Source organism: Octopus bimaculoides, chromosome 10 (assembly GCF_001194135.2).
Source record: "Octopus bimaculoides isolate UCB-OBI-ISO-001 chromosome 10, ASM119413v2, whole genome shotgun sequence".
NCBI lineage: Eukaryota > Metazoa > Mollusca > Cephalopoda > Octopoda > Octopodidae > Octopus > Octopus bimaculoides.
In genome coordinates, this window is record NC_068990.1 from 31363979 (window position 1) to 31391439 (window position 27461).

Here is a 27461-nt window from a genome sequence, read left to right on the forward strand (position 1 = left end):
CTCTGTGAAAGTATCTGTCACTACAGTATCGAAATGTGATTGTTTCAGTTAGTGGAATAGTTTCATTTTTAAAGTGAAAGTATTTGACATGAGTGTTTTTGTTTCACTTTTGACACGTAATACTTAAATAGTGGAGGAGATATTATGTTGCCGTGTGCTCGAACTCTGCAAGAAGTTAATAATTTTTTTTGACTAAAACACAACTGGCACCCTAAGTAAGGCATGTGTAAAATTTGAATGAAATTGGTTGCGTAGTTCTCGAGTTTTAGGGATTCACACAGACAGACAGACAGACAGACAGACACACATTCTCATTTTTATATATATAGATATATATATATATAAATTTAAATGCTAGTTATCCTCAGCTGCATAATCTTTTTAGAAACCACTTAATAAGTAAATAATTAAGTACAAGAATGAATATTAATCTAATTCTATGTAATCTTCCCTTTCTAATTTTGAAAATTGGTATATATACACATTACATCTATTCCGGCTATAGCATCATTTTTAGTAATCTTAAGTTTTATCTTTATACATTTCAATATTGTTTATATACAACCCCATGCTAATTTCATCTGTATTAACATCATAGCTTTTATTAGCGTATTGCCCCTTTAACTGGTAATTAACATCTTGATTTGAGGTCATCCCCTATTCAGCCCCTTTATAGACTTTTACTTATACAAATCCTAAAATCCTGACAATATTTATGACCATACCCAACTATAAACTGTCAACTCACTCCTGCCCTCCAGTCTAAACAGACATAGTCCTCTACTCTTAGATTTGGTAGTTGATAATAAGATTATTAAATTAAAAATGAATCACAATCCTTTACAAGCTACGACCCTAACAAACTTCATACAGTTCTTAGAAGTGTAGTATATTCTTAGCTACATTAGTAGCAACGTGGACTCTATCCCTCTTCTTGCTCTATTAGAAATTTTGAGTAAAATTATATTAATGTGCCCAACTGATTAAAAATTCTATTTATTTATGCAGTTGAGGATAGCCTGCATTTAGATTGATATAATGATTGCATTGTTCAATTAAATGGAGTCACTTGAAACAGTCATACTGCATCACCTCTTGATATTCTGTTTCTTATTTTGATTTTATTCACCTTACTTTGAGTTGTACGGATAATGCCACACTGACTTGGTGCTTCAACTTAAGTACCTAATTCAACTGAATCTCAATTATTTCTATATGTCATCATCATCATTTAATGTCCGTTTTCCATGCTGGCATGTGTATATATTTGTGTGTGTGTGTATATATGTATATTTGTGTGAATATATATGTATACTTGGAAATGGATGCCTGGTGTTCAATTAAATAATAATAGAAATAATATAGTTATATGCATATATGGGTACAGGATGTCACCAACAGTAAACAGCATGAATTATGAAAATAAATGGGTTTAATGCGCAATGAATGAGACTAAAAAATGGAAAACAGGACAAGTAACACAACGAACGACTCTTCATCAGTTGTCGGCTGTCTATCTGCTTCTCGTTTCAAGCCTTGAACAACAATATGAGTCTTCAAAGACAGTTACTCCCATAAATACCAAAATAAAATTTTGGATTTATGGAGGGTCAAAGTTGGGAACAAAAATAAGACAGTGGGGACATACAAGAAAACCAAATGAAAACAAATATGGAGGGCTGTTAGACCAGAATGAGAGGGTAAAGTAGCAAATGCTGGAGAAATATTTTCTTTGAAAAGAGAAAAGAAAGAAGAGAGAGATAGAAGACTTGCAGTCTTTAAGCCATCCTGGAGGAAAAGAAAGATGGACAATGGTCACGTGTTAGCAATGAGAGAGAAAAAGAGAAAGAGGGGGAGAGAGAGAGAGACAGATAGAAAACGGTGAAGGGAAGAAAAAGGGAATTAGAGAAGGATGGGGGAGAAAACAGTATAGAGTCACATGAAAGGAGTTAAGATAAACTTACTTGGAAATGGATGTGTGGTGTTAAGTCCCACTGTGTGGCACCTTGAGCAAGTGTCTTCTACTATAGCCTTGGGCCGACCAAAGCCTTGTGAGTGGATTTGGTAGACGGAAACTGAAAGAAGCCCATCATATATATGTATATATATATATATATATATATATATATATATATATATATATATATATATATATATGTGTGTGTGTGTGTGTCTGTGTTTGTCGTCCCCTCCCCCCCCCCACCGTCGCTTGACAACCAATGCTGGTGTGTTTACGTCCCTGTAACTTAGCAGTTCGGCAAAAAGAGACCAATAGGATAAGTACTAGGCTTACAAAGAATAAGTCCTGGGGTCGATTTTCTAGACTAAAGGCGGTGCTCCAGCATGGCCGCAGTCAAATGACTGAAACAAGTAAAAGAGTATATACACACACATACACACACGGTAGTAATGGAAGACTGTGCAGCAAATTTGCCATTCATGTTGCATCTCTTATTAGTAAGCACATTGAACTCCCTGCTGCATGAACCCATTGCTTACTACGAGGTCTGACAAAAGCTATTAATGTAATATAAAGTGTACATCAATAAAGAGAGAAAAAAAGAAGGCAGGAACTTGGTATTCCTTTATTACATATGCATAGACATATAAACAGAAAATAATAATAGTAATAAAAATAATATAACATGTTAATAATTCATCCATACACTTATTACTGTGGTCTGTTCAACCATACATGGTACTAACAGTAGTGATAATCATCATAGCAATATTACTCATAGTAATGAAATACTTAGAAAATAACTACACATACACACATATACATGCATGTATATATATATATTCACATCACATACATACATATACAGATTATATAAATTTATATGAAAATATACTCAAAACATGCACATACTTATGCACTTGTACAGACTCATTATACATACATATATATATATATATATATACACACGCACACATACACACACACATGTATAAACATACATTCACTTCATTCCTCCGAAATATATATATGCACACACACAAACACACATATGCATACACTCACTTCATATCCTCACAGTATATATATATATATATATATATATATATATATATATATATATATATATATGTATGTATGTATGTATATATTTATATATATATATACCCACTTCATACACACATACATATATATACATATATATAAACAAAATTAGTTATACAGTAATGGGAATAACTCAACCAGCATGCGAATCATCATGTGCATATGCCAGCAAAGAAGGTACCAACAACAGTAACAATGCACAATATTAGTAGTAAAGTAAAACAAAATAATTATACGTAATCATATCATTATGATAATCATTACCGCAAAATGATGTTAGTACCATCTGTGGTGGTGTAGGCCCTTGGCAGTTTGTGTGTAGGTAAAGTATTGATATTTCATATTATTATTATTATACTATTATTATTTTTCATCTATATGCATATGCATCTGAATGTACATATGTACACACACACACATAAATACAGACACACACACATGAATAAATATATGCATATATATGTATGAATATGCACATGTATGTGTATATCATCATCATCATCATCATCATTGTCATTTAACGTCCGTCTTCCATGCTGGCATAGGTTGGACAGTTTGACAGGAGCCAGCCAGGTAGAAGACTACACCAGGCTACTGTGTCTGTTTTTGCATGCACAGCTGACACCTGTGTGTATGTTTGTATGGATTTGCCGACTTGTTACAAATATTAGCTACAATGTGTGTGTTTGCCGGTGTGCATGAGAACATACTAGATCTACATATGTGCATATGTGATTACATATGTATATGTTTGGGTGTATGCACTTGTGTGTGTGTGTATATATATTTGTGTGTGTGTGTTCATATACAAATGAGGATGTGTGTCTATATGTATAGAGACATAGGTGTATGTGTGTACCTGTACACTTTTGTATGTGTGTATGTGGATATATCTATTACAATGCATAGTATGGCAATTTATAACCCCTTCCACAATTCCACTTCTGCCTGCCTATCTAGATACAGTATCTATTTACATATCTAGCTTTCTTCTTGACCTATGTCTCCACCTTCCTTTTGATAACTGACCCCACATTGTTATCTATATCATTATACACTTGTGATTTTGTAGGCGTAAATCCCTTCTCACCTGCCCCTGTTCCTTGTTTCTTCTGACCTTATCTCTATTAGTTATTTATATACGATGACTATGTGTTTGTGACTTGCATTTCATCTCTGCCTGAGGACATGTTTGATTTGGTTATGTATACTGCACTTATAAGTTGCATACATCTTACAGTTTTAATAAAAGAATACCAAGTTCATGCCCATATCTATACACACATACATACATACATACATACATACATGCATACATACATACGTACATACGTATGTTGTATATATGAAGGTATATATCTGTGTGTGTGTGTTTTTATGTTTGCCCAATTTCCTTCTGATAAAGGAAGCCAAACTTATAATAATATCTTTATGTGACTTATTTACTGGTTGCATACCATCTTCTAATTATGAACATTATAATTATTAATTAATCCAGAGCTTTGTGAAACCGCTGTTGAGTTAAATTATGTATTCTCTTCTTATTATCCTGTATTTTGTATGCTCTATGTAAATATATTTGTTTATATATAAGTACATTCTCTCTCTCTCTCACACACACACACACACATTTTACAGACAAGAAAATAATATTTCAAACACAGTATAGATTGGGTATTTTGCCCTTTACACATATACAACCACACATAACGTTGGGCAACATAATGAAATACATGAAGTAAACTTGAACAGAAAACTCTTCAGTTACACTGAAGAGTTTATTTTTTAATCAAAGTAGTTTAAAAGAATTTAGTATGACGACACTGAATATAGAAATTGTTGATGAATTAGATTGTTTTTTACTTCAGTGAATAAAAATGAAGTTATGCACATATATATATATATATATATATATATTCTGAATAAGGAGCTCTTGAGAAATATCTTAATCATTGTTTCAAAATTTCAATGAATGTTTCTTATATCAATAATGGAAATATTCTCTATTAAGCAAATATTCTAGAATTGGTGAATTGATGTGAATATCTAAAATTTTTGAATCAAATCATACTGAATTAGTAATTAATTTTTTTTTTTTTAATTTTGTATTAGAAATAGCTTTTGGTGTAGTTCATTCTATATAAATGAAATTTAAGTATACATCTGGGAAATTAAATCAATCAACTATTTAACATGATTAAAAAATTTCACTATTTTATTCATTTCTAACTAATAAGTTTGTTTTGTTCACCCATATTAAAAAGTTTGCTGTATAGTTTTTATAAAGTGTAACCTTGCAGTTTATTCCTTTCTTAATTAATTTTTTGCAAAGATTATTTTAACAATATTTTAACACATTTTTAGGAATTAAAAATATAAATAGAGAATGTGTGTGTGTGTGTGTGTGTGTGTGTGTGTGTGTGTGTGTGTGTGTGTGTGTGTGTGTGTGTGTGTGTGTGTGTGTGTGTGTGTGTGCATGAATGTGACTTGTGGTATCAGGCAACAAAACTGCAGCCCAGGTATAGCTTGAACTGCACCCTCTTAACCAGTCTATCTTCCAATAGTTTAGCTTTTAAGATCATATATTTTCATCTGCTTGTTCTGATGATGGTGATAGGCCTTTGGCTATTTTTTGTGCAAGGTATGCCCCTCAAGATCTGCCCAGATCAGTAAAAACAACCTCTCTTTGTAAAACTTTTAGCTGGGACAATCTTGCTACTAAATCAGATGTTTAGGTCTTTCCCTAAACATGACTGATTGCTTGTCTGAGGAGAGGCCATATATTGCACATCACTCAGTGAAAGGTACTATCTACACAGCCATTGGACATCAGAACTCTGAGAATATATCAAAGACTAGCCAGCACACAACCACTCCAAGGACAGTGATGAAGAGTAGACAAACTTTAAAACATCATCCAAGAAGCAGTTGAGAACACTATTCATTTCATGAAAAGGAAGAGCCAGGATTGGTTTGATGAAAACAACAGAGGAATCCCCAAATTCATCAATGCTAAGTGTTGTTTGCCTCTTGCTTGAGCCAGACCCAACCTCAAACGAAAAAAATAAAAAATAAACAATTTTAAGATCTCAACCGGCTATATCATGGTTGAATCAGAGAGATTCAAAACAACTGCTGGATAGAAAAGGCTATTAAACTTCAATTGTATGCAGATACCGGGGACCTTAAAAATTTCTATGCCTGTACCACAGAACTGTATGCCCTCACCCAGGCTTCAACAAGTACTTTGAAGACTGCCAACAACACTTACATTCTTACTGACAGTCAAAACATATTGAACTGCTGGAAGGAACATTTCAGCACTCTACTCAATTGGACCTCCACTACAGCTGCAGATTTTTCTTAGAATAGTGCCTCCCCTTCTGCCTCAACCATGGATATTGAACCCTTCATCTTTTCATTTATTCAGAGTTGCCATGAAAAAGATACAACTATAAAATCACTTGGTTCTGACAACATCCCGTTGGAACTCATCCAAAATGGTGGCCAGTTTTTTTAAGAACAAAGCTATTTTACCTCTTCCTATTTCACCCAAATACTACCTGCAAATCTAAAGAATTCTCTAATCGTTATAATCTTTAAGAAAATAGAGAGCAGTATTTGTAGCAACTGCCATGACATATTCCTCCTCTCTTTTCTAAGGAAAATCTTTATGAGAATACTGCTCAACTATTTGTTGGTTGTCATGAAGAAACTGTTGCAAGGATTTCAGTGTGGGTTTCAAGCCTCTGGAACAATTGATAGGATATCCTGTAAAAGACAACTACAGGAAAAATGCAGAGCTCTTGCTGGTCTTTTATGATCCTAACAAATGATGCAGCTGAGTATACCCTCTACTGGAAAAGGTAGAGATGATCAAAACACTATGTGACAGTAGAAGCTTCACTGCTGTGGGTCACCGGTTTGGTGCTGGTGTTCCATTTAAAAAGTGTGTGAAAATAATTCATTTATCAGATTCCTTTATCACTGTTTTTTCTACCTTTTTTCTTTATGAATTAGACCCCACTTGATGAAACAAAAATAGATGTATTGCAGTCAAAAACAGATTAATTATACTATGTATTTTTACATCATAATCTTGGCTCCAGAGTATTTAATTTACTATTATACTACAAGCAAATTTCATTAAGTATTATCATTTCTGATATGAAAACATTTGTAAATGTTTTCTATTAGTAAAACACTTTTTTTATCACATTTCAGTAGATGTGTCATAAAGCTCAAAACCTCTTTCTGGGGGATGAACATATATAGTCAATGGAATCAATATATTATGGATACTTATTTTATCAATCTCCTAATGATCAAAAGCAAAATTGATCCAGTGGGATTTTAAATCAGAATATAGAATAATGTATTTAATGATATCTACATTTTAAAAATTCAAATTAACAAACATTTCGTATATTACTCATGTTTTTTTCCTGATTTTATCCTCATTCTGTAGCCAATCATTCCACAGCTCTGTCACCAAATGTATGCGTATCGCTATCATGCTGGGTTGGGTTATTATTATTATTATAATTATTGTTATTATTATTATTATTATTATTATTATTATTACAGTTGCTGCACTTGATAATATTTCAAAAAACAATCTTTTACAACTTTTGTCTATTTAGTTTTGAATTATACCATAAATGTAACCCTTTTGTTAGGCTTTTTTTTGTTAGTCTAAGAAATGTTTAGCTTAACTTCTGACTAAACAATAAAATCTAGCTCTTTCCTATAAAAGATAAATACTTCTAGTCGATCATGCAGTTATCAGAAATGGATATACATGCATGTTCTTCATAAATTCTAGTACTTCTTGGAGCACTAGTCACTGTCTTGTACCTAGGGAATATAGAAACTGATATACTTTATGGCTCTGAGATAGTGATAAGAGTTAAGAAAGTTTCAAAGGGGATTTCATTGAATAAATGGAAGGTACATTGGAGACAAAATGGGCAGATTAGCAAAGTTAGATGAAATACTTTGCAACTAAAATATGTGGTCTGATTTAGACAGAGTGAAAAACTGTAGACAATTTATTGATGGCCATTTTGTAGATTTATTGAACAATCTCTTGCCACTACTGTAAAGAGTTATTTTTTCCAGAGGTTTTAGGATATTTTCTTTCCATATTTTATAGTATGCTCTATGTTCCCCAAAGACAGGAAATCATCTTTGGTGATGTGGAAGATTTACAGAAACATATCTCAGAGAAGAGTCTTTGTCATTCATTTAGCTGTCTCTGATAGATTGGGGTTGAAACACATTTGCTGCCAGTTGTGGTCTCCATGGAATATGGAGGGATGTGATTAATATGCCAACAAATGACGGATTGATCAGTTGGATTAGTGAATGCATTTTGATGGTGTCTTGAATTCTGACTGGGTTTGAAAGTGAAGAAACAGCTGTGAGTGTTTGTAGAGTTGGTCAGGAGCACAAATAGGAGTGGAAATTAGCTAATGTAAAATAATCAGAATGGTATATTTTTAGTTTCTGCACCAAATGCATCTGAATGGGTGGAGTGAAAATTTTGCTTTTTTTTTTTTTTTATATTGAAGTCATTAGACATGATGATTTTAGTAAATATAGAAATGTGATGTTTGTCCTTATTACCAAATGAGAAATGCTAAAACAGCTGCTGAATGCTGGATAAATGCAGTGAGTAGTAAAATTAGCAAATGAACTTAAATGAATTAGAAAATGAGATGTTCAGTTTGAGCAACTTGTTTTATGTTGGCTACATAAGAGTGAAATCTAGAGAGTTTTTTTTACTTTTTTAAAAGTTGGAATAGTGTAACTATAGATAGTTGAAAATATAGTGTGAGATCCTTGTCTCAAAAATGAAGATGTGTGTTAATTGTGTCCTTGTAGCTCTAAGATAGATATGGTCTGGCAGACTTAATTCACTGATAAGATGCAACCCGTTGATCTGTTTTCTAGATAAGTTATATTTCCTCTTAACTGAGGAACATACTGCACATGTTTGGTGTTTGTATGGGGAGTGGTGTGGTAGTGTGTACAGTGTGTCTCTTTATTGTCCAATTGTATTTCTGTACACTTATAGATTTTGGTGGTTCACCATTGAGAAAGTGGACAAGATGAACTTAGAATGCAACAACTGTTGTTCATATGAAAGTATTGATTGTCTTTGTCATAACATAGGGCTAAAGAGGTTATAGATGCTGCAACTATTTTCGTGTGTATATGCTTGTCTAGGTTGAGTGAAAGATATAATACTCTCAGGACAGTTTTAGCAGGTTTTGTAATTGTTGAACTTTATTGTCTAATATTTTTCTTTTGTTGTTTAGGTGGTCAATGGGTATAAGGTGTGAGCAAAGACTATGAATAGCCAAAGATCTTGTCTAACTTTTGTTTATATTCTTGATCATATTCACTAGCTGTTAAATTTTTACTTTATAGGAATTTGAAAGGAAAACTAAAACTTTTGCTTTGTTAATTAACCATTCCTTTTCTCACTCCACCAGTGAAAAGAACCAATTGAAAGTAATTAACTTCATGAAGACCTAATGTAATTCTGTTTGCTGGGGGATGGGGGGGGGGCTCTGTCACAGACTAGTAAAATATTAATATTCATATGTTTAATTTAACAAGGAAAATATTTAGTATAGTTGTTTATCCACACATATTTGGCCAAAAAATATGATCTGCACTAAACTTCCTATTTTATGATGAAAATATTGTATAATGTAGATTTTATTTGAATTTTGCTCTTCAGATGGTAATGATTCCTTTTATTAGATATAAGCATGAAAATAGATTTTTAAAAGAAAGAAAAAATTTTAAAATTAGATTTTGTTATAATTATCAGTTTTTAAATAAAAAAATTTTTTAAATATATATTTGCCATTCCTATTTTAATTATGTTTAAGACTCAGTATCTATTTCCTTTTCTTATAAGGAAAGTAGTTTACTTTGTTTTATATGTTTTGGGTTTCAAAATATTTATTTTTATAGCAATTATATCTCTGAATAAAAGCAAATTACAAAACTGACTTTCAACTCACTCTTTCCTCTTCTTGAGTGCTAATTAAGCAGTTTAGTTTTATATTCCTTTCAATTGCCAAGTGCTGCACCCACTTTTCCATTGACCTATATTAGCTATGCTTCCTAATCAACACATCCCATTCTTAACATCTTTAGTTCCCTGATTGCAAAAGAATACCCTTTCTTTATTTGTTATTTTCCTTCTAAGCTTTTCTTGAGTAACAATAGACTTATTTCTCTGCAAATAATAAAAATCAAAATAAAAAATCTGACTTTTGTTTTTCCTCTTCACAACATAACATGGGATATGCTGAAAGATAGGTAAACCTTTAATGAGCTCATTCAGTGTTCTTGTTAAAGATACCAAACTTGAATAAAACAAATTGCATACATTGATTTGATTTCATTCAATATGACAACTGCTACAAACACCACTGTTTTCTATTACTAAATACAAACAAACTGCTGCTGCCACTACTACTACTACTACTACTACTACTACTACTACTACTACTACTACTGAAATAAAAATTATTTTTCTCCTCTACCCGAATGCTGCTACTGCTTCTTCTTCTTCTTTTATTATTATTTCTTCAACAGTTTTATATGAGTTTCTACTCTATTACCACCACCAGGTGCACCTCTCTATTCCTGAGGTGTATACAGCATTGTCTTTTTAGAATGTAGAATTGTGTTTGGATACTACATCAATTAACATTGTTTGAATTTGGTTAAGTTGTTTCTGGTTCTATTTTAGTATTTCGACTGTGATGTAGATGTGTAATGCAAGTTGTATTATTTGGTTGGATGATGTTTGTGTTTTATACACTCTGTGGGTTGTCTTATTTAACATCTTGTACAGAATGTGAGTTATAGAAGCTGCTGGTGCTACAGTATTGGATATTGATTCTATAAGAATACGTGTTATTTTATTGAATGATGATCCTTTAGAATATGTGTTGTGTTATATTGTTTGGTGGTAATTCTTTTGAGCCTATGTTGTGTGAGCTCTGTTATTTTACTGGATGGTTATTGTATAGGGTATGTGTTGTGTGCAGAGGGCATAATGTTTGTGCTGTGCTATTGAATTGAAAGGGATGTAGCCTGTACTTGGGACTTGAAGTTCTCATTTGGACTGTGTGTAATTTTGTGAACTTTACTATGATTTGTATAACTTTGTTCATTACCTTTTTTTACTATACCTAGTTCTCCAATTATTATCAATACTAGTTCTCTTTTTCATGCTTTCCATCCTTCTTATTTCAATTTCAATATCTTTAACACTTTCTCCACCTTCTTTTGGGTAATATTCTGGTCAGAAGGGATCAAGATGTCCATCGCATTAACGTTTTCATTCCATTTCTTACCAATTATATCTGGAAGGGTTGCTTAGATCTCTTTCTTGGTCTGTACAGGCATGTCCCAAATGATTTTGGCCACATACTGTGTCTGATACATGTTTAAAACATTTTTTATCTGCTTTCCCATCCGAGTCATTTTATTGCCCAATGGACATAGTTTTTGACCTGATCATGGTGGTAATTATATCTGAACTTGGTGATGACAGATCAACCAGGCAGTAATACTTCCATCTGACAGTAATACTTCCATACTCTGTACATGATATTAATTAGCATCTTATTTATGGCCAGGGATTGGTCCTATGCAGCTGAAATCATACATGCTTCTGTTTTTAGCTTCTAAATGCTTGAGCCATTGTTGGCTTTCTCTCTAGCATATTTCCTTTTTATCAAGTTCTGTGGAATATTGGCTATGGAGTGGTTTTTATCTCCATTTTTTCTTCAGTCATCTACATTGTTTTAACATCTGCTTTTCCATGCTTGCATGGATCAAACAAAATTCCCTGAAGCAGATATTCTATGAGTGAATGCTCTTAATAGCACCAAGTCTCACCTGTTTCTAAGCAAGAAAATATTCGATTTTTAATAAAATCACATTTTATTGTGTATTTAAAATTGCTGACATTTATTTTATGAAGAAGACACAAATAATAAAAAGTCAGGCAAAAATTTTCTTTCTATATTGCTTTGTTAAGCAAGTACTACTAATACACTGGAATGTCATATCACTCATGACTCTATGTAGGTAACTACTTGATATTTGTTTTATGGAAAAACAAAAACATTAAATTGGAGAATGATGGGTGAAAGTTGCTTATTATATTTTGAAATCATCAACAAAATTGTAATTTTACAGTATGTATATATGACAACTATAAAACAAATTAATACATGACCACTGACTGATGTGCAAGCCTAATGGTAAAAATTTCTTTGGTGGTAAAGTATACATAAATTTGACCGCTATCAAAAGAACCTATACAGAAGCTAAATATATTTTTTATCCCGATGATGAAACTGTGAAGGTTCAGAAACCTTGATTATGAATCTAGAAATATTATTATTCCTAACAACCTGCAGAAACATATACAGAAATATGAAAACGATAATACTGGAACATAGTTGTTTTCTATAAAATGTAAAAGAGAAAAACTGTTTCCCATAAATACAAATCTATATGTTTCCATATATCGTATTTCATTTATAAGATATTGGTCAACTCAAGGCTGTGAACTTCAGTTTGAGGTTCTGTGCACTGGGATTGAACCTGGCATTATGTGGTTGCAAAACAAACCTCTTTGACATACAGCTATTCTGTACTAGTATATATATATGCCCATGTATATAGATATACCTGTGTATATATACACATGTTGTGTGTATATATACTTTTAGATTGTGTATTTTCTATTATGTCTTTATTTACTTAAATCCTTTGTCTTTGCTAATATATTTATATGTTTATAATTGTTGCCAGTGTCAGACAAACTTCCTTGCCATATTTCTAGATTAAATCCTGCTGAGGGTTAGCTTGGTCAGTAACATTAAAATACCAGTCAAGCACTGGAGTTTATGGTATCAGCTAACTCCCTCCTCTCAAAAGTCATTGGTCTTATGTTTAATTCAGAAACAAACATTATTTTAAAACGTTAAGGGAGTGGGGTGCAAAAAAAAAAAAAACAGCAGAAATCTCTGCAGTACTTCTATGCATTGATCTGAAATTTCACTAGGGTCAATTATACATTTCATCCTTCCAGAATCAATGAAATAAGCAGCAGTTGAGTCTTGAAATTGATTTAATCAACTACTACTATTTTAATAACTCTTTTAAAATATGTGGGTGTTTTTTTGTGTTTTGGTATTATTGGTATTATTTTTATTTTGAAAAGAGTAATAAAAGGTGGGTAAAAAGCAGAGTGGCATACAGTGTCTAGAGTCATCTCTATACGTGCAGAGTTCAAATACCATTGGCATCAATTTTGTCTTTTATTCTTCTTACTGGCAATAAAATAAGCACCAAAACTGATTCAGTGAGCTACACCCCTTCCTTACAATTGTTAAACCTTGTTCCATTCAGAGAAGTAAGTTATCTTGAAATTTCCCTTTTTAAAATAATAATCTTGACCTTTTTTTAAAGATATTAAACTAATCATAACCTGAAAATTTCAAATTATAATTGTCTACAAAACCAATGAAATTTATTGGTAAAGATTTTATAGAATCTCATCTTTTTTGCTGTAAACATGTTCAAAACAATTTGACAAGTAATTGATTTAATTATCATTCTTAATATAATGCAAGTTCAAATAGAGTTTTTTTTTTTTTTGACTCATTTCTTTTTAAGTATGAAAACAACTAAATTGGTATAAAAAATCATTTAATTCATTAATAACAAATGGTGATAATTTGCAGCAAGATTAGTTCTTTTTAAACATTTTCTGTTCCTTATCAGTTCTCACTCTACGGCTTATAGCAGAACACTCATAATATTGGTCATAAAATAATAATTACTATAATATACTATATGCAATAAAATATTTAGACATATCTTTAAACATTCTGTTTTATTCAGTTTAATGAGGGTTAGAAGGATATAAGGTAATGTTGACCAAATTAGGATTTGAATAACATAAACAATACATGTTAGATGTATGCATAGCTGAGTGTTAAGGAATTTACTTTTCAACCACATTGTTCTGAGTTCAGTTCCACATCATGCCACCTTGGGTAAGTGTCTTCTACTGTAGCCTTGTGAGTGGATTTCATTGATGGAAACTGAAAAGAAGCCTGTCATACACAAACACATGCATACATACTTGAGCACTCACATACACACAAATAATGTGTGTGAGTGTGTGTATGCTTGTGTCTGCTTAACTAATGACACTGTCATCCAAGCAATGTCATTCATTTTCAATATCTTGTGAGAACATGTCAGGCCATGAGGAAATATTACTTTGCTTGGAAACAAAGAGGATCCAGCCATAGAAAAGTGGACATAAAAATGATGATGATGATGATGATTAGGGCATATATATATATTTTTTTTCAATTCATCTTCCTGTCTGTTGTCTTTTAATGTTTACAAAACATTTTGGTATAGTATTGAATGAATAGATAATTTTCAGTTGTTAGTAGGCTTCCTATATTTCTTTTCTTTAATATTTTTACTCAGGATTTTTTTTTTAGAAATTGTCTTTGTATACATGATGTAAACAATGCCAGTGTTTAGCTGTTATTTAATAGAGATTTCAATGGAAATCTGCTCGCTGCTCCTTCACGCTGATTTGCTCCAAGTTCAAAAGTGAGAAAATCTTCACGGAATTTTGATATGGAATTTTGAAATTCTTCTTATCATGCAAACAATTCTCTAAGCCTAAATAAGCTCTCTTCAAATCGCTTGTCACAGAATTTTGTCACTTACCTTTTAGTTGCATACGCTGTATTAAGAAAATAAGAAGATAGTGCACCCCACCTTCAGGCTTATTAATGCTGGCAGCTTAGCTTTTCAACTTAGAAAATGGTTTTATATGTAGCTTATGTTTTGTTATATTTCTACATTTTCACTCCTGTAATAGGATCTTGCTAGCAGCAATAGAGATGGAAATGTGACAATAAGAAAACAAGAACAATGAAATCTACTACTACTGCCAGATTTTGGTTTATAAGAAAGAGTTATAATATTGTTTTCAAATATTTTTTTCAACAAAAATACTGTATTCTTATTCTAAAATACAAGACATGTTATTGTTTTATTTTGAGTCTACTTTCAAAGCTAATTTCTTTCATTTGACTTTTTTTACTTTTATAAAAGTTAAGTATAATAATAATACTTTTGCATAATGAGAAGTAGATTTGAAAAATTTATGACTGAGTTTTCTAAATAACCTGGTTAAACTGATTTTAATCAATCATAGTAGCAATGGTGATGAAGATGATACTTCTTTCGATTTTGATTATTTATTCTATAGTTATCTAAATATATTCAGTACTGATTGTTCACTTTAATTTCTTTTTTCTTTTTTTTTTTTGAATTCATATAACATCAAATATCTTGGATATCATCTAAGAGCTAATCAAAGTAATCTATAAATCTGTTACCTCACCTTCTGTTTATGGGATATTATAGAAATGATATGAAAATAATTGTCTGAAATATTTCTAAAGCAGAGATTGAAATTACCTTTACAATCATGATTATATAAGCAAAGATATTTAAAAAAAGAATTTATTTAATATGTTACAGCTGATTATAAGACAACTTTCTCACATATAGTAAATTTATTGAATAAAATGGCAGAAATCTAAAGAGAAAAATTACAAACGAATAAAAATAGTCAATGTTCTTAATACATTTTATCATATTTTTGAAAAAAAAAAAAAATGGATAGACGTTTTTTTTTTGTTTGTTTTAGTTATTTTATGAAGTTGACAAATTTGAATTAATTCTATACAGTGTTGTAAGCTTACAAATTATCTCTGCTTAATTATGTATATCCATTTTTTCTTTTTATTCATAATGATCTATATAAACTTCATATATTTTAATCTGTTTAGATTTTTTTTTGTATTTGTATATGTTAATGAAAATTATATATATATATATATATACTTTTAAATGCTCATTTTAATTTCATTAATATTATTTTTTTATTTTCTTTTGCAGAACTTTTTACTTTCCATTTCGAAAGGAGAAAAACTTGCTATGATATCTGAAGAAAGACGACAAGCATTTAATAACTGGTATAAGGATCAACTACGTAAATCTGTTATAAGACAAAACCAACTGCAAAAGATTTCAGCAACAGTTTCAGTCAGTTCTACTTTAATTGATAACTATGGATCACATCTTTCTACATTGACTCAAAATTCTGTATTGAAAACTTCCCAGTGTGTATCTCCTCCTAGCAATTCAGTCCCTATTACAACCACTGTTACAACTTACAGTACAACTACTACACCTTCTCCAGCTCAATCCCCTCCTTATGCCCTATCACATGGACGAACTCGTATGCGAACTTCATTTGATCCTGAACATGAAATACCTAGATTGCAACGATGGTTTCAACAGAACCAGCATCCGACACGAGAACAAATGGTCCATTATTTAAATGAATTAAACTCTTTAGAATCAAGAAAAGGGCGTAAGCAATTGGATTTAACTAATATAATTTATTGGTTTAAAAATGCTCGAGCTGCTTTGCGTCGTGCTAGTAAAAATATTGAAGACAGTTTAGAAGGAGAAGAAAATGCTAATGGGGAAACATATGGTAATGCAGATTCTCTTCCTTATCTTCCAAATCGCAATGCAATTTACATTGTGCCTCACCCATTGCATTCAACATATGCCAAAGATTGTGGTAATGCAATGGATATGACAACTACTAGTCATCATCAAGAGGATGGAAAACCAATGGACGTCAGTCAAAAAAAGAGTGATCCCATGAAAACACCTGATGCTTCTTCACCACTTCCACTCCCTCGAACTTCATCTGAAGAGAACATGAGGGAAAAACTAGACAAAGGTAAATCATATCTATCATCAGGTGAAAGTGGTCTAAATCTTGCCTCTCAAAGAGATAGTGTAGAAAGCCTTGTTTCCAAAGAGGAAAATACTTTTAACAACTCAAGATTTCGTGATAGTTTGGAAAGCACTAGCTCAAAAGAAAATTCTGCATTCAGTCATTCAAATGCAAAAGAAGATCTTCCATTTAACCACACAATTAGTTCTAAAGAGGAAGAAGAAGGAATTAATCATAATCATAAAAAATTCAAGGACGAAGAAATGGACTGTGATGATGTTGATTCATCTATTGATGACAATCGGTCTTTGGATATCAACTCTATGTCTAGTCAGGATGTAGATCAGTTTAACATTGTTGTCAAACAAGAAATTGATGACAGTAAATCAGCTGACAGTGTGAATTTAAAATCACTATCTAGTAGTGGAATGACACAATCTCTCCAGATACCTGGGCACATGCCTCACGGCCTTCCATTACATTATCTCCCTTATAATTCTCAGTATTATTCCCAGCTTCAAGAAAAATCACACTTGAAATCACATAGTCACAGTTTGGAGAAAAAGAGACGTACTCGTGTTTTCATTGACCCCCTTTCAGAGATCCCTAAACTCGAAAAGTGGTTTGCAGAAGAGACTCATCCATCAGCATATATGATAGATAAGTATTGTGAAGAACTTAATCAATCTGAATATCGACAAAAATTCCCTAAGCTTGAATCTAAAAATGTTCAATTATGGTTCAAGAACCATCGTGCAAAAATTAAACGAATACGTTTGGATTTTGGTGACAAACCATCAGGAGTATGTCATGACAATTCATTAGAACTTACAGAAGTTTCAGAGCTAGGTTAACTCAGCATGGTTTTCCTCATTGTTCATCTACCATATATCTGTTAGCATTATGAATAGATCTCACTCTTTCTCAAATGATCAACCTATGATTTTTATTTTTTTCTTTATCCATTTATCGTTTTATTTATTCACATTGGGGCATTGATTTAATTAAGCTCTAAGTTGTTTTTAGTCAGTGAAAGAATAGAAATTTCAAATGAAATTTTCCATTTAGAGTTTTATATATTAAACAAAAGATTTTATTGTTATCTTTTTGCATTTAAATAATAGCAATTTTGAAAAGGGATGTCATTTCTCTTTCAGTATATTAGAAAGCTGCTGCTTCTAAATTTTAATACATTTAACTTGAGGAAATGCATATTTTCAACCTTATTTATCTTATTTTTTACTCAGAAAATCATTTGAAGTTAATCCAAAACATCTGTAAAATTGTGTAATTTCTAATTCTATCTGTTAATTAGTTCTACACATTTTAAAAATCATCTACATCTAATATATAAATAAAGCCTATCTTAAGGAAGTTATTCAGTGTATTGCAGTGTAATATTCATTTTAAACCTGAACGAGCCTGCTTATACACTGTCAAACCACTTTATTTTATACTGCTGCTATTTCAATTGCATATTTGCAGAAAATATACATCATTATCAAAGCATTTTTGAGTATTTTTAAAGTTTCTTATTAAAGAACCTTTTTCCCCAAATTATTATTATTTAATTTATCCTTAATTAAATTCTATAAGGAATACCCAGAGGTCTATAAAGTAAGATCCAAAGATTATTTCTTGTTACATTATTATAGTTTCTTAACTATAATGAATACGATTTTGCACTGTGTTTTGTTCCAGCGATTTTCTTTTATCTTGAGAATATAGTATTTCATGTAAACTAGATTTGATTACAATCCCCAAATTTTTATTTATGTATAGTGATGTATGCATGTGAGTGAGTATGTGTTCATGTACTTTTACAAATCTCTGTTTGTAACATAATGTTTACGTTTATATTTTCTACAAAATTCATGGAACAGAGTTATGCATTATTAATTTTAATGCCTCAATGAGGTTAGAAAACTAAATTGAATCAGAATCAATTTGAGACTGACCAAGTGCAATCGTTGCCTGATTCTCCGAGATCTGAGATTTAAAGTTGGGTTTTTTTTTGTTTTTTTTGTACTTATCTATTTACATACAATCTTTTGCAAGTATAACACCTATACATAAGTATTCATATGTTTAAATACATGTTCTGGAGATGCTTGCTTAATGTAATTATGCACAACATATGTACTTGGATTAAGTGACATGTATAAAGGACTATTTTCTAATGAATGCAACTGTATAGAAGAATGGAAACGCTGTTATTTCTATGTTTTCAATTAGTTCATCCTAGAAAAGAATAATTGAATATCTGGATGAAGAATAGATGTAAAAAGTAAATGATATTGAAAAAGGCAGAACATGGGCCTTTGAAATGTATTTATATTGATGTATATTTGTAATCTGTAATCTTAAGCATTAAAGGTAAATATGTTTGTATGTGTTGCTATTATTTAAGGGCAGGTTTTCTTCCATTTTAGTTCTTTCACTATCAATTTTTTCTGTTAATTTATATAACAGGTTTACATTAATTTCATTTAAAACACTGTCTTTTTTTAAGCTCATTAACTCATGCATTGTTTTACTTATTAGTTGGAATTTATATGCAAGCATGTGCATACATTCATATACATGTATACATAAAACAATATAGTTCCCAAAACTGAATAGTATTTAATATTTCATACTTGTCATTGTTATTATATGTATGGTGTGTGAAAATTTGTAATTATGCAAGAAGAAAAAAAAGACCAATAAAATTTTGTGATGGATCACACATGTACACAGCCATGTATATTATGTCTGATATGCAATGGTGGGATAATGGTGTTTATAAAATGTCCTCTCTAACTGTTATTCAGCATTAGACAGCAGTTTTTAATAACTGAAATAATGTTAGACTTTTTGCTATTAAATATTTTCAAAGTTTTACCTTCTTTTCGTTTTATGTAACAAACGAACGAAAACACACACACATATACACACACACACACACACACACACACACACACACACACATGACTAAACAAAGTTACATCTATTGTGTGTGTTTTTTTCCCCCCTATCATTTATGCACCCAAAAACAAGCTAAACATCAAGGACTGATAAGGAAATATGCAAAATTATTAATAAAAAGATTTAATTTAAACACAATTACATCGTCACTGTGACATGCTTGAAAGAAAAACTGATTCCCATACATATTTATGTGTGTGTGTGTGTGTGTGTGTGTATGTGTCTATATATATGAATATATATTCATATGTATGTATATGTATATATGTGTGTGTGTGCACAATCTGCTTTATCTTAATTCCAAGTCTAGTTATCATTCATAAGCAATCAAACATGTAGAAAAGTATACAAAAAAACAAAATAAAGGTAAATGATAACACATGCACTCACACATGCGTATATACATTTATGAGAGAGATAATTCATATATAATGAACATTTATAATAAAATGGGAATTTTTAATTGTAATATTTGATTACGTCACCAAAGGTGTGTGTGTACATGTTAATATATAAGTGATAAGTAAAATTTTTGTGCAAACACGTGTGTATGCTTATCTTGAGGTATCTATATGTCACTTTAGGGAAATGTACATATATATTTTACATACACATAATAAATAAACTGTTATATACTGAACTGTCTTTTTTATGAATTTCATATTGAATTTTGGCAAAAATTAAATGTGATTTTGAAACGTGTTTAGAGTATGGATGGATTGTTGATAAAAATGTCACTTTGTATAATTAATGATCCTCAAATTTGGGTGTTTAGGTTATTTGTCTAAGGAAATGTGGACTTAATGTAGAAAGTAAATAATAATAATAATAATAATGATAACCATAAATGTAACACTTTAAACAAATCCTCATTATTTTACCTGTCACACAACACGCACATATGCACATACTTGTGTGTGTATATATCTATATGTATTTGAATATATATGTATATATTTACATGTATATGTATACATGTATATATATATATATATATACTTATTTATTTGTATATATATTTGCGTGTATATATATATTATGTGTGTGTGTATATATATATATACATATATATATACATACATATATGTATATACACATATATTTATATATATATGTATATATACATATATGTATTTATATATATATGTATATATACATATATGTATGTATATATATCTTTATATATTCCTTTATATGTGTATATATTTATATATACATATATGTGTATATATATATATTTATATATATGTGTGTGTCTGTGTGTGTGTGTGTGTGTATATATATATTTACATTATACAATTATATATAAATGTGTATATGTATATATATATATATATATGTATATATGTATATATATATATATATATATATATATATATATATATATATATATATATATATATATATATATATATATATATATGCATGTGTGTGTATGTATATACATGCTCCCTCACATACATGCATACACGCACACATATGGCTAATTTACAAGTGAAATAACTGACAATATTCATTTCCTTTATCGTCTAAATATTAGCTGATAATACAAAGTCAATATTTTTATTTCTATTTAATGGTTTTATTCAACTGTTTTATTTTCCACATAAATCCAAGTAGAAAAGGATATATAATTAAATTAGATTTATATATTATTATTGCAATACTTTTTCCTCTTATTTGATTCATCTCAGGAATAAAATATATTCTCTCAAATATTTCATATTTACATAACTCTCCATAATTTCTTTTACTTTTTATAGCTTTCTATTCTCTTTTTGATCAAATGTTATTTTCATAGAACTTTTGTAAATATATCTAAAAAAAACTGTATTTATTTCAATCAAATCAGTTAGTTTAATGTATCATTGTGTTACATATGTAATGTTCCTGTAAATATGGCAGTTTTATAGTATAAGCTCTATCTTCAGTAATGTTGATGACAGAGATATTCACTTATAATATCTGATTTTACCAGTATTTATAAATTACTTGATATCATTTATACTTATTCTCTTTTGTTTTCTTTTAGCTATTTTACTCTAAATCCTGCAGTTATCTTAGTATTCATTGCATACAAGTGAACAGCTTAACATGTTATATCTATTGTTTTTCCCTAAACTATTGTTTCTTTCATGGTTACATGGGAATGTTTGCATATCAGGCTACCATACCTCTAATGCATTCATAAGGAGATTTTATCATGGAATATGCAATTTTCAGTATCAGTTCATCAAATAATTTTCATTTAATACCAGTTGTCCTACAATACCATTTCATCTTGAGTTATTGATCCTCATCCTATACATACTTCAATATATCATTTCCAATTGTTTATCTAATTGTCTATGTTTCTGCTCTCTAACAAGCCTAGGAAACTGCAGTTACTCTTTCTACTTTTAGTTATTAATTCATTCAAAGACTCTTGCTTTTCTATGTCAATGCTTACTTTATAAGGTACTGAGATCAGTTTAACTGATTAAACACTGTTTTATAAGATATTAAATATCATTTGTTTGACTCACCAAACAAATACTAAGCCACTGTACTGTGACGATAAGTTAACTTCAAGATGTTTGTAATGTATGTTATGATTTCCCAAGTCATTTATGATCCATCTTATGAAATATACTTTACCAACATTAGTTTATGTGTTTGCAGTATTTTAGATCTATTTTAGTATTTATGCTATGTAAGGTATGAGGAATATTTCACTCTTCTTTATCAATTTCTTTTTATTGTTTCCTTGATTTTTGTTACAATACTTGCTTGTTCCTTTTTAGTAAAAGTTTTTCAATCATTATTGACCATAAATATTACCCAAATTCTTTGTCTATTTCGGGGAGTAGGCATAATCTTGTACTCTTTCCCTTAGTCTTCTCGTTTTTCTCTGTCAGTTCTCCATCATGATTCTGCTAGTGTCAGACTATGGCTTCACTTTTCTTTGTAGTCAGGCATTCTTTCAACTGTCAGAATCTTGATTTCTCTTTTTTTTATTTTTTTTTTTTTATTGAAGTGCATTTAGGTCTTCCAGTTTAATGCTTATTCTCCTCAAATACCATATTCCTGCATATTTAGAAATTGTTCAGGGTCTCTGTGAAGGTGATATCTAACTCACTTGATGTATGTCTCTCCAACTCAGCATTAATGCTCAGTAGATTTGAGTGAGAAAGAACCTGAGCCACTAATCTTGTCTTACCATCAGTAGATTGCAAGTCATATGTTAGCTTTGCAGCTTCCTAATGTGTTCATTATAAAAATCCATGACTTAACATATTTACTGTAACATTATAAATGTTGAAGACCTCCAGTTTGTGTTGAGACTGAAAGCTTTTTCATTTTATATTTGTCCCATAATCTTCCAAAAGTTCTGCATGCCTTTTCAAATCTGCACTTGATGATTTTCATCAATTTTACATTCCTGGAAAGAAGTACTTATATTGATGAAGCTGTCCATTATATTTAGTATTTAGTCCTTTAGTATTACACATAGATCTTCATAGAGTTCTAACATCAATCATTATGCTCACTTGTATTTTATGTTCACTGGTAGCATTAACTATGCAGTTTTCTTCAAAACGAAGTTTCTGATTCTCATATTTTACATCTTGTTAACTGCTATGCTACCTAGCAATGACTATTGTACAGCTTTCTATTTGCTCTGTATTTTATATGGATGCCCTCTCCACTGTTGTGGAATTCTTTGAACAATGTAGTTAAGAACACCATGCTGAACTATATTGGAGCTAATAATCATTCCTACTCTACTCTTTAAGTTATATCAAAGATTTCTAATTCTTTTCCCGTGCACAAACCAGTATGAAATCATGGAATTAGTGTTTAATATTAAAGGACCTGTTGAACATCAAAAGTTAAATAACATTTTCCATTGCCAGCCCTGCTTATGTTATCAAAGTTGCACATAGATGGTTTAAAAGTCTCTAATTTGTTTTCAAGGGGTTTGTCTGGCTTGAAGATCACATCCAGCTTGCCTTCCTATAGATGGTAGAAAGCAGCTTAGTAGGATTCTAACCAATATTAGTTCAATCATGAAGTTGTGTCATGTACAGGATTGATAATTTTCTTTTGTATCGGTGTATTCTAAATGCATTCTTATATGTTGTCTCGTTTCCATATGGCATGATGTGCTTTTGATGTAAAAAATACCACTAGACTTGCACATTTGAGCAGGTACAAGGTATAGCACTTCCACATGGCCCTTTGCCTTAGGATAGTTGGTTTATGGCCTTCTGTATTTCTTGTAACTTAGAAACTATATCAGATCAGTTTTTTTTTATTATTAAATACAAAGAAACCAAAGTGCTATTATTATTTTTTTTTTTTTTACCTAAAATACTTTTTAATACTAAATGTTTTCATTTATATTCCAGTGTCTTTTTTTCTTTTTTCTTTTTTGCCTTTTTCCTTTTTCTCCCTTTTTTTTATTTTTGCAAATCTTTGGTTACATTGGATAATTATACAATTTACTTCTAACATTCTATACTATGAATGTATTATCTTCTTCAGATCTATCTCTAACTCATTACCATTTTATGGCAGGTATTAATTCAAACTATTCCATAATTACGAACGACAAATCTTCAAAATAGAAATAACAGAATTTTAGAAAATATTTTAATTTTAATTTTTGTAAAATGCTTTAGCTATCTCATCAAAATTCAGTTTAGAAGTTCCATACTTCTTTAAAATGGCGACCTTTTTTTTTTTTTTTTTTTTTTTCACTGTTCTTCTTGTGTTAGGGAATGTAATGTATATGAGCTTGTATTGGTTTGCTTCATAATTTAAATGTTATTTCTTTTCAAAACAGTGTTATATAATCCAGTTAAAATGTTTTATATATGATATCCTTATAAGGTTACTCTGAATACACATGAATACTTGCAGATTAATAATAATATTTATTTCTAGCAATTTCCTTAACTGCACTGATGCCAACATTATTGACTCATACTTTTCATATACATGCCATCAGTGAAATCAGGAAAATTGTTCATTCTTATAGAAAAGTTACTATTGGAAATAAACATTTCACAAAGATGCCCTTACACCAACATGAAAAACACAAGTGATGCTGGTGGAATTTCTAATTTTTACAGAGTGAGAGTTTTGGAGTTTTATAGATTTAAAGTAGAATGTAATTTCTTGATTTATTTTGCAAACAGCTCAAAATCTGTTGACACATATATGTATTTTCTACATTATAAAAATCAATCTTCTAATAACAATTCTTGTGAGCCAATTTTTAAATACAAGTTAAATAAATATTTATATGATTATGGTTGCAGGTGTTGTGTTGTGTCACAGACAAAGTGTATAATTCTGCTTGTATAGGTGTATTTACTTAAAAATGGGTGACATCTACCTACAATTCAATATTCAGCAGTTGGTAGTTCAAAGGGTATCCAGTCACAAGATATATGCCTACTATTATTTTACAAATATTACAATTTTAAGAACTTATAAGATAAAAAAAAGCTTCCCTAAAATGGAAACATTTCTTTTGGAATTTGTACACACAAGAATCAAAGTCATGCACCCAATACATTTAAAATTATATACTTCATTAATAATACTACATTCAATATGTCGGTATATGTTTGCGTTTCTTTGTATATATATATATATATATATATATATATATATATATATATATATATATATCTATATATATATATATATTTATATATATGTGCATATAAATGTGTCTGTATAGATTTATACATGCACAAATATTCATATACATGCATGTGTTATAGGCACATATGTGTATATGCATGTTTGCATTTGGATATGTGTTTGAACATGTCTTGCAGGGTTACCACCATTGTGGATATATCAGCTTGGTTTAGCCAAACTTACAGGAAACTCTAATTCTTCCACAAAGCTTACAGTGCCAAATTTTACATATTTATTTTGAGGTAGACTGGAACATTTAACATTTAAATATATTGGCTTTGAGGACTATGAAATAACAGTGACCTCTCAGATTGTTTGATAACACAACAATGATTGGCTGTCTGGCTTTGCATATCTCTTTCTCACTCACTCTCTCTCTCTCTCTCTTTATATATATATATTTATATATATATATATAATCATTGTTTAGCATCTACTTTTCCATCCTTGCATAGATCAGATGGAATTCGTTGGGGCAGATTTTTTATGGCCCAGTGCTCTTTTTGTTGCCAATCTTCACCTGTTTGCAAACAAGATTATATTTTCCCCATGACCAGACATGTTTTCATGGAAGATTAAAAACGAAGAGTACCATCAGTATGACGGTGACGTTCATTTACAACTAACATGCACTGTCAAGACAAGGAGACACGTGCACACATAAACACACACTTATATGTAATGTGTGTGTGTGTGAGTTCATATTTCCCCTGATTTTCATGTTAACAAAAAGATTCATCATTCATACAATCAATGGCATTTGTTTCCAATCCTTTGTAAAAGCATGTCCAAGCTGTTTGTTTTTTTTTTTGATAAACTGTTGGATGACAGCCGGTGTCAAGAAGAGTATCAGAAAAAAGACAACTCTGCCCCGATGTAGTCTTGTCTGACTCATGCAAGCATGGAAAAGTAGACATTAAAATAGTGATGGTGATATGTTATGTATATGTTTATATATTATAGATACATATGTATGTTTGTAGGTGTGTTAACTGTTTTACAGTGATTGCTTTATGCTTGCTTAAGTATAACAGTTTATTAGTTGAAGTATGTTCAAACTAAGATTAACCTTGACCCAGTATGCCTGTGATCAAATTGCTGCAACTAGCAGTGATAATGGACAAATATCTCCCACCAGCAATATAAACACAAGTGCTTCTATGCACCACAAGTCCATATGAGAAGTTCTCTCATGGTAAATAGCACAGTATTCTGTATTCTAATATAACATCCATCTTTTTTTAAGTGGGATAAATATTAACATTTGGTATTAATACTGCTTCTGTTGCTATTAATTATTTTTTAATAGGACCATAATGTATTTTTTGTTTTCTAGCCAGTGTATCTGGGAATACATATATCTACTGTGTCCTTTTTTTTTTTTAGGCAAAAGGACATGATTTCAAAAAGATTTGGCTGCTTTATCTAGCAGGTAGTATAAGAATGTTGTTGTTGTTGTTGTTGTTGGCACTCCGTCGCTTACGACGTTGAGAGTTCCAGTTGATCCGATCAACGGAACAGCCTGCTCGTGAAATTAACGTGCAAGTGGCTGAGCACTCCACAGACACGTATACCCTTAACGTAGTTCTTGGGGATATTCAGTGTGACAAGGCTGACCCTTTGAATTACAGGCACAACAGAAACAAGAAGTAAGAGTGAGAGAAAGTTGTGGTGAAAGAATACAGCAGGGTTCGCCACCATCCCCTGCCGGAGCTTTGTGGAGCTTTAGGTATTTTCGCTCAATAAACACTCACAATGCCCGGTCTGGGAATCGAAACCGCGATCCTATGACCGCGAGTCCGCTGCCCTAACCACTGGGCCATTGCGCCT

At 30.8% G+C, this 27461-nt stretch overlaps 1 protein-coding gene across 1 annotated transcript in view; it reads left to right on the plus strand.

Annotated features, from left to right (window-relative positions):
* Positions 1 to 20574, plus strand: part of LOC106881402 (uncharacterized) — a 127978-nt gene extending 107404 nt beyond the window's left edge. Inside the window, exon 12 of the mRNA XM_052971314.1 lies at positions 16112 to 20574. Coding sequence (XP_052827274.1) covers positions 16112 to 17821 — 1710 coding nt within the window. The 3' untranslated portion in view covers positions 17822 to 20574. The remainder of the gene's footprint in view (positions 1 to 16111) is intronic.
* The last annotated feature ends 6887 nt before the right edge of the window (positions 20575 to 27461 follow it).